Below are 11,142 nucleotides of genomic sequence, written 5' to 3'. Positions count from 1 at the left end.
TTTTTTTCGTTCCAGAATCATATCTAAAGTCTAAATTTTGGGACAGTCTCATAGATTCGTTAGTCAAACTGTTAAGTCTTCCATTAACTGATGACATGACACCCACATGGACAATGACTGGGTGTCACGTGTCAATAAGGATCCCACGTGGATATTAAAAAAAAAAAAAATTTAAATTTAAAAATTAAAAAAAAAAATTATTCTGGCGTTCACCCCCTCTATCCCTCCTGACCCCCTCTCTCATTCTCCCTCCCTTCTTTTCCCTGCACCCATTCCCCCCCCCCCCCCCCCCCCCCCTCGACACACCCACCCATTCCCCTCCTTCTCCCTCCATTCTCTCCTCTGCAGTCCACACGGAGCTCTCCCACCCATCCCTCTGATTCCTAACCCTGACCTCAATCTGGTATAAAAAATTTAAAAAAAAAATTTAAAAATTAAAAATCTGGAATTGCAGGTCGTCGGACTTGATGGGTCCTTGAAGGGCATTCGATATCGCCTTCATCCCAGTCCTCAAAGCAGGTGGAGGAAGGTTCGAAAGATTTGTGGATGGAGAATTAGAATTGGGAATCTGGTTGGGATCCGGGTCATGTATGGAGGATTAGTGGAGGGAGATGGGTCCGGTTGGGAAGTGGTGGTGAGGGGCTGGTATTGCCGGCGTTGGGACGGAAGACAGAGACAATAGTGGTGCTCGGCAACTCCTCGAAAATCTGAGTGGGCTTGAAGGACGACAGACTGCAGAGAAAGGAGGAGGGCGGCATCGCCGACTCTGATCGCATTTGGAGGTAGTAGGACCCGCCCCCGAGATTAACTGCTCCGATTCCATTTTCCTGTTTCGAGGACTTGGAGATTGATCTGGGGGAGAGAGAGAAGGGAGTGGAGGTGAAGAGGGTGGAGGAAAGGAAGAGGTGGGTCTGGAAGTTGGAGAGGGAGGAGTGGGGGCGTCTGAAGGGGTGGGTCGAGGAGTTGGAGAGGGAGAAGCTCGTCCACTGTGAAGGGTGGAGGAGAACTTTTTTCTTTTTTTATTATTTTTTTTAATATCCACGTGAGACCCTTATTGACACGTAGCGCCTAATCATTATCCACATTGGTGCCATGTCATCAGGTAACGGAAGACTTAACAGTTTGACTAACGGATATATGAGACTGTCCCAAAATTTACACTTTAGGTATGACTCAGAGACGAAAAAAACTTGATGTACTAAATGTTGAAAACCACAAAATATGAGGATGGTAAACAGTTTTTTACCCTAAAGAAAATTATTAAAGGGTAACACTTGGCTTTGGTGGTAGGATAGATATGGCAGAATGTTTATCTAGACCAATGATGGATGGTTTTGGTGAAGTTTGTAATCACGTGGGGAGTTATACACCAAAAAAACGTAATCCTATATAATTTGGGGTCTTTTTCATATAAAGTCACAACATTTATGCCGTAATAAAATTGGCTTATAAAAGTTGATTCCACATCATTGACCTAGATCACGTCTAGACAAATATAAGAGTAGTTTGAATAAGTTGTTCTTTTTTAAATGAGTACGGTTTGTAGGCTAAATTTTATAAATTAAGCAATATGAAAGTTGATAATTGAATTTTGACTTAAGTCATTGATAAACGTATTTATTCTTATTAGTAACATATTATTTGTCTACAAATTAGTCTTTCTAGTATTATTCTTCACTTTTAAAGTGTTTGATCATGGGCAACTTACATGTGAAAAAGGCTTTTAAATTAGGCTAGGATTTTTTTAAATAAATAAAATTACATATGCATGGTTCGGTGTCTATGATTGGTTTGGAATAGAAACCTCATTATATCCAGAGCATGTTGAAGAAAAAAATATATAAAAAAATAGATATCAAACTTCAAAAGTAGAAGATGGGTAGTATGTTGGAGTTTTTGAGTAGAAATCTCATTCTATCTCACTATCCCACGTTGCTCACCATCAGTAGTTTCTGACACTTTATAATACTTAATCCTTCTTACGGAGTGATTGGGAAGATGGACTATGAAGAGCAAATTTGGGCTTTAAAAGAACTCATCCTTTCGAAGAATTCTGAGAACCTCGTTAGAAGTCAAGTTTTCCGAGGACCACAAAGTCAAGTTTTCCGAGGACCACAAAGTCAAGTTTTCCGATGCTGTTTTATCCGTTTAACATAGTTTCTTTTTATTCATACTATGCTAATATACTTTGTTGCAATTTATTGTTTATTATTCAAGTTTATTTCTATATACATATTTTTGTCCTTGATTGTTGATTATTATGCAGTATAGTATATTAAGGGAACTTCTATAATCCCTCTCAAATTGATAGGATTAGGGGGATAAGGTTTTTGATAAAAAAAGGAGGGGTACGTTTGTTTCATTTCCCTTTTAAATAAGAGAATCTCTCTTGCAACTAAGACATAGTTATAATGGCATCATACATTAAATAAGTATTTCACGTGCTCAAAAAATGTACCATCGTTTCTAATCCTCAGAGGATGAAAAGTACGGTCAAATGGCTTCAACATCTTAAGAACAATAGGAACAACTAAGATCAATTGGTTGTACTTTATATAGGGATAAGAATAGTTTATTTTTTCACATATGTTAATAACATTTTAACTGCAGTTCATTCGGCCCATGTATACTAAGGGTGGGTTCGGTTCTAATCGGTTTCCTTTTTTTTGTCAAAACCGAAAACCAAATTGAAATTACTATTTTGTTCAGTTAGGTTTTTTTTTTTTTTTTTTTCCGATATTTATTTGGTTTGGTTAATTTTGATTGGCTTTTCTAGTTCGATATGAGTTCGGTTCAATTGCTTTTATTTGAAATTTATTTTTTCAAATGAATCTGAAACCAATCCAAGAAGAAGGTAAACATTTAAAACCATTCTCTGACTTACTGGCTACATTTAATTCAATCCAACAACAAACATTTTATTCTAGGAGGGAAGACCTGCATACAATCCAAGGTCTAAATCCAAACTTGGTCAGCTGATCTATACCAGCGCATATATACCTATCTGAACCACCAAAACCGAACCAACCAATTTTGATTCGGTTCGGTTTTTTACGGTTTAGTTCTGCATTTGGTTCGGTTTTTCAGTTTTTTAAACCAACCCCTATTGTGTAGGGTACAACAATGAACAAAGAGTAAAACTTTTCCAGCCCCTTTGTTCCGGAACCCTCCCAAACCTTGGACAACACAATAAAAACAATCCAACTGTAATAGTACAGACAGATCCGGTGTACCAAGCGAGCTCTAGCGTTCAAGCTTTGCGGTAAACTTAAGTAGTGGCTTCAAGAAATGGATAATCAGTGTAACCGACGACCGGATCAGATATGTAGAATGTCTCTCTTTTGTACTTGTTTAGAGGAGCGTTAAGCTCAAATCTCTTTGGTAAGTCTGGATTCGCCAAGAAAATACGACCATAAGCAATAAGATCTGCACGACCCTCGGCCACAGCATTGTTCCCATCTTCCCTGTCGTAACCACCCGCAGCAATGAAGGTACCGCGGAAAGCCTTTCTCATGGGAAGAAGACTGTCGGGGGTTTCCTATTTTTCTCCAACCGTCTTCATTCTCGGCTCAACCATGTGGCAGTACGCCATTCCATATTTGTTCAAGGCATTGGCCATATGGAGGCCTAATTCTTTTGGATTTGAATCCCCTGAGTCCATATAGTCCGCAAATGGAGATAATCTAATTCCAACTTTATCTGCTCCTATTTCGTTAACAATATCTTCAACAACTTCCAGTGGAAAGCGGCAACAATTTTCTAGAGATCCACCATATTGGTCTGTTCGATCATTCACATGATCCTTCATGAACTGATCAAGAAGGTAGCCATGCGCCCCATGAATTTCAACTCCATCGAAGCCTATATAGCAGATAACAATTTCAGCATACCAATGGTATTAGAATCTTAAGCATTGTCGCTGAGTTCCCAAGTAAATAATGGTTAGTTAACATGCAGTTCAAAGAACAGGTGTGAGGGGGCTTGCAGCTCTGATGGCAGTGAGCTTTTTACTCCATCCTGAAGGCCAGAGTTTGAAATTTGAATCCCCCTCCCATATCTTACTACATTTCTCTGATCAAATATGGTTTGTTTTGCATAAGTTTGAAGCAAATTGAGTTGTTGTAAAATCTATTTCTTATTAAACGCGAAGACAAATTACCAGCTTCAATAGAATTCTTCGCAGCAAGTCTAAAATCATTGACAACTTGTGCAATTTCATCGGTCCTTAATAGTCCTGGAGGTGTGAATTCAGAAACATATTGGAGCTTGCCCATTTGGTTGATAACCTGTAAACAAGGAGAGATAGAATCACAACTTGAAGTCTAAAGAAAGTAACCAGCATCCACAGCAGCATACTCTTTCGACTTGGAATCCCTTGTTGCGAATTATTATACAATTAAGAGTAGCACCACTTTTTCAAAGAAAAAAAAAATATAAGCAGAGAAGTGTCAGGATAATCACTCGCTCGTTCTGATGCGTACACCATTATGTTATACATCAAACTTCGTCAACGGTTTATTAATTATTCACTCATGTTGACAAAGCATTCCATGGTAAAACCGTAAAAGTGAGAAACGCACCGGTATTAGAAACCCTCCCAGCATGCCAAATCTGGCAGAAGAAAACGCCACCTTTGGCATGAACAGCGTCAACAATGGGTCTCCATGCTTCAACTTGCTCCCTTGTCCATATACCAGGTGTGTTCGCGGGTACCTTCGAATATTAAAGAAACAAGAATGTCGTCAAACTTTGAAACGAAAGAAGCACCCCCAAATGTATGTTAGTCTATAAAGCTACTCTTGTTAAATTACCCTAGAGCTGTGTTGGAAACTGCAGTGGCTTCAGCTATGAGAAGACCCCCGTTCGACGTTCTCTGAGAGTAATATCAGATAGCATGTGGTTGAGCAACATTGTTGTATGATCTCTGTCTGGTCAATGGTGCTGAAACAATTTTGGCAAGGAATAACAAAATTGTCAATCATACAAAGTAATGCAAGCCAGAATGTGACTGGGGAACTTTATCCGTTTACCGTATGCTAACGGTGAGAACACAATTCTAAAGAAGAAAACCAAATAATGAACCATAAACACAAGCAACAAACATAGTTTGCTAACGCTCGTTTGGTAACAGTTTCGCCTTTTAGTTTTTGTTTCTTAGTTAAAAAGGAGAAACGAAGGAGAAAGAAGGAATTAAGAAAAACGAAGGAAAATATGTGAAATCAAAAGCCGAATTGTAAACTATTTGAATTTATACTATTTTATATCAACAATTAATTAATTAATGAAGTTACTTAAACTCTTTTGTGTTTATTTTAGTGTGTAAAATTTGTATTATTTTATAAACAAAGCTATAGTTACAAGAATACGGTTTGGCTCCTTCCCTGCAAGAAATCATTCTTTTTACTTGTAAATCATAGTTGGAAAACATATCCATGAATAAACTACACAGTGTGCACTAAACTTGATTATAGGTAATTAGTAATTTCATCTTTTTTTTACTTCTTGTTAGCCAATAGCCATCTGTAGATCCGGTGTAGCCAAATTGGCTAGTTACTCTTTGTACTCAAGTTCAGATCTTCCGCTCATAATTTACATTAAATTAAATTATCGTTTGAATTAAATAAAATAAAACGGTAGGTCCAAACTATCATAAGAAGCCCGACATAGAAATTTAGAAAAATAAACAAATACGATTTGGAAAGTTCTAGGTACCTATGAGAAAGTTTCCCTATTTGTAGGGAGTAAGGAGAGGAATTGTGGGAGGTGCTGGTTGAGCAGCAAACATCAGAATTCAAGTGCCGCCTGATCTTGCACTTGGCCCTTTTTACTGGATTCTGGAATGAATGAATACAAAGACTCAGTAGGGGCTTAAAAGTCAGCCCTGCAACTCCCCTCCAAAAATATCAGACCGTCCCACATCGCCCTTCTCCTTTTATGGAGTGGAAGTGGTGGTGGAAAAGAACTTACGTGGAATATGGGTGGAATCCTACCACATGTCCATTTGGACGTTAGCTTTTTTATAACGGAAACGTGAGGATTTGAATCGATTATTGATTAGGTTAATATCTCAGCAAATAGATGATTTGATCGTTTAGTTTTTAAGATCATACATAAATAGATGAATTATATTTTTCAATTAATTAATGAAATTGTGCAGGTTATTAAAATGGAATTGTTATTAGCATTCTAAAATACTCATCATAACTATATTTTTCTTCTTTAATTATAGAAAAACTCATTTGCGCTCCTTAGCTGGTAGAACTACTTTGATTCAATCCGTCACGTCATCTATGCCAGTTTATGTCATGCAAACTGTTAAGTTACTAGTCACAAATGCAAACGTTGAACTCGGCTCTTCTTGCAAAGAATGCTTAGAGAACGTTGCAGAACGATGCTATGATTTGGACCCATATTTTTAGGGATTGCGCTGTTGCTTATAAGGCATGGCAAAGCCTATTCGTCCCTCTTTTTTATGGACCCATAGACTTCTCTATTTTGATCCGTAAGAACATGACATAAAAAATTGTTATTCGTGATTTTCGAAATGCAGTTGGTGCTTGCTATCATGTTGGTTTATTTGGCATTGGCGAAATAAGAGTATTTTTTATCGAGATTTTGTTATTCCAAGCAACCCCAAAGCTTTTATTATGCGCTACTGGTTGTGAATAGCTTCAGGTTAATTTGGCTACTACTCAACAAACCTCCAGAACTCTTACTTTCCTTCCTCCATTGGGATCCCCCTCCAGATCATTGGCTTAAACTGAATGTGGATGGGTGTAGGAAAGGACCACTTAATTTTACTAGAGTTGGTGATGTGATTAGGAATTCATGTGGTGCTTGGCAAGCAAGACTCTTTTGAGAGAGAGAGAGAAAGAGGGAGAGAGAGATAGAGAGAGAGAGAGTTGGAGGACCATGTCCCATTCCTTGAGCTCTCTTACCTCCTCTCAAGTTATCGAGCTCTTCTTCTCTAAATTTCTTTAGTGGCCGTGATGTATTACCTAAAAGATATGTCTGCACAAAGTACATGAATCAATTTGCTACTCTTTGCACTAATTATCGCGAACTAGCAAGCAATTGAAATGACGGTCATTTAGTATTTTTCGCATAAGATACAACTAAATGAGTAGGTCGTTGAGAAAATTTACAGTGATTCTTAAATTGGATTTGAAGTTAGAACTGCAAACTTTCGTCCCACAATTTGTTTACCCTATTAGCAAAGAAAACACGGTCATTTGTACATTTTAGCATGGTAGATTCATGAATTGCAAAATAGACTCGTGTCAAGAACATCTTTACGTATGACAGATTTCAAGTAGAACTCACTATGATACTCATTTCTAATTATGAATGCTCTCGGGACTTCAATCTTCGTATCCCAGTCGAAAGTAACATCAGATGCAGAGTTCTGTGCTGTTGAGAGAGTGACCCAGTTTCTACAAAAAAAGAGATCGAAATCAAAAGGTAATTGGACCAAGGCATAAACTCAATTGAATACAATATGAGTTTGATTTATTCCTAACCTTTACCAACCTGAATAACGTGAACAAACTTAGACCGTCGGATGAATCTGACGTGTGTTAAAGGAACCCCCATATAGAAGCCCATCACTGTAGCCCCGCGCGCCCAGGTCCAGAACGCAAACCCTTTTCCCTCTCACTGCGTCTCTGTTCCGTCTGATTTGTATCATTTTCTCCATCTCTTCCCTGTCCGACTTCCGTTTACAACCTTCATATAAATGATTCCATGAGGGTGAGCTTCTCTTCCTTTCCAGCATACACAGCTCGACATTCTGCTAGCTCAGTCGTCTTCCTCGCGGATGTGGGGGGTGGGTGGTTGAATCAGTTCAGCGCCGTTTCAAGGGAAGTCGAACGATGGCATTATTCAGGTACGTCTCCTCGCAAAACCGAAAGTACCCACCTTTAGTCTTGTCTCTCTCTCGCTCTCTCTGCTCTGAAAGCGGCAGCTCAACCACCGCCGCCGACGTCGAGACCGTTTATCGCATACTCAGTTGCCCCACTGGCTCCAAAAACTTGAAACAGGCATTGAATTCGAGTGGGGTTTTTCTCTCCAATGATTTGATTGATAAGGTTCTCAAACGGGTTCGGTTCAGCCATGGAAACCCTTCACAGGCATTGGAATTTTTCAATTACACCGGCAACAGAAGAGGGTTTTACCACACTCAGTTTTCCTTGGACACAATGCTTTACATTCTAGGACGAAGTCGAATGTTCGACAAAACTTGGGAGGTCTTAGTTGACACTAAGTATAAGGATCGAAATTTGATAACCCCGCGCACTGTAATGGTTGTTTTAGCTAGAATCGCTAAGGTTTGCTCCGTTAGGCAAACCGTTGAGTCTTTTAGGAAGTTCAAGAAGCTCGTGCCTGAATTCGATACAATGTGTTTCAATTCCTTGTTGAGGACTCTTTGTCAGGAGAAGAGTATGGCGGATGCTAGGAATGTGTATCACAGTCTCAAGCATAATTTTAAGCCGAATTTGCAGACTTTCAATATATTGCTGTCCGGGTGGAAGACATCCGAGGAAGCTGAGGGGTTCTTTGAGGAGATGAGGGAGATGGGTGTGAAACCTGATGTCGTTTCCTACAATTGTTTGGTTGATGTTTATTGTAAGAATAGAGAAGTAGACAAGGCGTTTAAGATTGTAGAGGAAATGCGAGAACGGGATATATCACCTGATGTGATCACCTATACTAGTATCATTGGTGGATTGGGGTTGGTTGGTCAGCCAGATAAAGCCAGAGATATATTGAAGGAGATGACGGAGTATGGGTGCTACCCAGATGCTGCTGCATACAATGCGGCCATTAGGAATTTTTGCATCGCGAAGAGGCTTGGCGATGCTTATGGATTGATGGATGCAATGGCGAGTAAGGGTTTGAGTCCGAATGCAACTACTTACAATTTGTTCTTCAGGGTTTTCTTCTGGTCAAATGACTTACAAAGCTCTTGGAGTTTGTATGGGAGAATGATGCATGCTGGGTGCTTACCAAGTACACAGTCTTGTATGTTCCTGATCAGGTTGTTTCGGAGACAGGAAAAGGTGGATATGGCATTGCGGCTGTGGAATGATATGATTGAGAAGGGTTTCGGTTCTTATATATTGGTATCTGATGTGCTGTTTGATTTGCTTTGTGATTTGGGAAAACTAGTGGAAGCAGAGAGGTGCTTCTTGCAGATGGTAGAAAAGGGGCAAAAGCCTAGTAGCGTTTCCTTCAGAAGGATCAAGGTGCTTATGGAACTGGCAAACAAGCATGAGGCCCTCAAGAACTTGACCGAGAAAATGGCAGTGTTTGGTGCTTCAATCCATCTTCCTGAGAATTCAAAGAGCTCAATGAATACTTCGCGTTTACAATCACATCCAATATAAAAGTATGTGGGTAACTAATCATGATTTGGGTTCGGTGTTATATTGATGCAGAAATGTTTCTGATTGATATATCAAAAAAAGTGCTTTACATGATTGGTATACAGAGGCTTGCCCTGGGAAGTAACAAGGGCTAAGAATATGGATTAGGCATTCGTACTTTTTTGTTTGCTTGGGCCTTGTCCAGGTACATTTGTGTAGTGTCTGTTATACATTAGCTACTGTACGCAGAAGGTGGATTGTGAAGGGTTTTTTTTGTCTGAAAGGAGTAAAGTTGCCAGTTTATAGCCTGTTTGTGCTGCAATTTTCTTACTTTGTAGCGCGCACAATGTTACCTGTCTGAAAAATAAGCCCTTTCATCCAATAGAGAATTGGTTTTTACAGAGGTGCAACGTAGGATATAATAAATCCGCATCTGGATATATATAACTTGGTTTTTAGCCAAATGCAAACAAGTCCTTAAAATATATATGCCACAGATACAACCCAGGACCACCAAAACATCTTTTCTTTCAAGCCTAAAAAAGGCCGAAAACTGCTCTCTTTCTTTTGCGATGGGCATACGACCATTTCTCTGGCAAAATCGTGACCCATATCATTACAAGGACGCAAGGTTGAAGAGAATCCTATTACTGTTTACGATGAAGATGATGCATAAAAAGCTTGGGCGGTGGAGGAGATGGATTAAATGATGTAGGTAATGATTTCTTATCAAACTGGAGTAGCTCCAGATGGTTATGAATTGGTTTAATTTTGAGTTTGGCTGCTGCATTCTGAAGTTGAAGTTGATCAAGGCCGAGCGGTTCAAGTTGCAACATTTCACTGAATATTAATAAATCTTTGGACTACGTTTGTCCAGACAGGTGAGGATTTGATATTATTGCTGGTTCGGTTCTGTTCTGATGTTTTTTTTGGGCTGTTGCACAGTTGCACTCATTAGGCTAGCAGCATTCATCGGTTTTAAGGGTTTGCTGTTGATTTTAAATTTTTCCATCATTCACTCCTTAAATTTCAATTCTGTCAATTAGGGGATGATCTATGTAAATATTTAATTGGGTACTGGTTTCTTTCTTTCATTGTCTATATTTTGGTCCATGATCTTATTAAAAAATTGAAAATTTGCAGTAAATATGTTAAGTTCTTATGACACTAGCTGTTAGAACTTAGAAGTACTGTAAGTCGTAGAGAAAATGGAAACTCTAGGCTTGTTGAAGAAGGTTTATCTGAGATCCAGCTAGCTAGTCAGTTAACATGCAGACGAAAAAAAATGGTGGTCCTGATGTCCCTGATTTATTGTTAGAGATTCACATAGTTTTATTTCTGACTTTTGGGGTTGGTTTGGTTAAAAAGATTTGGCTTGTTTGCAGATATTTAGAGGAGATGGGAAAGATGACAGTGGAAATCCCTTTGACTCTGGTAAGCCTTCCTTTCTCCCTCTCCAGTGTTTTCCCTTTATGGTGGAATGAGTTTCTTATCTTCTGCACACTTTGAAATTGTCCTTTTAACATGGAAACTATTTTGTTCATGCTGTTTTTGTGGATAAGTATTGATTGAAATGCATGATTTGTCTTTTGGCCAATGATTTTGATTATGTAACGAGAGATTATGCCATCGTCCAGTTACTGGAAACTGAATTTTTGTGGCAACACTTTGGTCTATTCATGCATCCCTTAACCTGCTGTCGCTTTTGCCCCGCCTGCCTTATGAATCCTAACCCCATATTGCTTTCATTACATATCCACCATCATCTTTGCCACAG

The 11,142-nt window shown here is 39.0% G+C and overlaps 1 protein-coding gene and 1 pseudogene across 2 annotated transcripts; one reads left to right on the top strand and one right to left on the bottom strand.

Moving 5' to 3' along the window:
• Positions 1–2,813: 2,813 nt before the first annotated feature.
• On the bottom strand, positions 2,814–5,882 carry LOC137717190 (putative 12-oxophytodienoate reductase 11; annotated as a pseudogene). Its single transcript, XR_015965687.1, has 5 exons — positions 5,713–5,882; positions 4,812–4,941; positions 4,581–4,713; positions 4,160–4,286; positions 2,814–3,861 (listed from the first exon to the last, which is right to left on the bottom strand). The product of XR_015965687.1 is annotated as a putative 12-oxophytodienoate reductase 11 (transcript).
• A 1,739-nt stretch (positions 5,883–7,621) lies between these two features.
• LOC137718437 (Pentatricopeptide repeat (PPR) superfamily protein) lies at positions 7,622–9,673 on the top strand. The gene has a single exon (XM_068457987.2). The coding sequence runs from the start codon at positions 7,872–7,874 to the stop codon at positions 9,384–9,386; it is 1,515 nt and encodes a 504-aa protein (XP_068314088.2). The 5' UTR covers positions 7,622–7,871; the 3' UTR covers positions 9,387–9,673.
• Positions 9,674–11,142: the final 1,469 nt, after the last annotated feature.

Source organism: Pyrus communis, chromosome 8, assembly GCF_041283825.1.
Source record: "Pyrus communis isolate YQ-2024b chromosome 8, ASM4128382v1, whole genome shotgun sequence".
Taxonomy (NCBI): domain Eukaryota; kingdom Viridiplantae; phylum Streptophyta; class Magnoliopsida; order Rosales; family Rosaceae; genus Pyrus; species Pyrus communis.
The sequence above is the reverse complement of the archived record's forward strand: the minus strand, read 5'-3'. Positions and strand labels throughout refer to the sequence as shown.

What these genes read in the sequence shown, in the direction of transcription:
- LOC137718437 (XM_068457987.2), top strand. Translation starts at nt 7,872, where the DNA reads ATGGCATTATTCAGGTACGTCTCCTCGCAAAACCGAAAGTACCCACCT.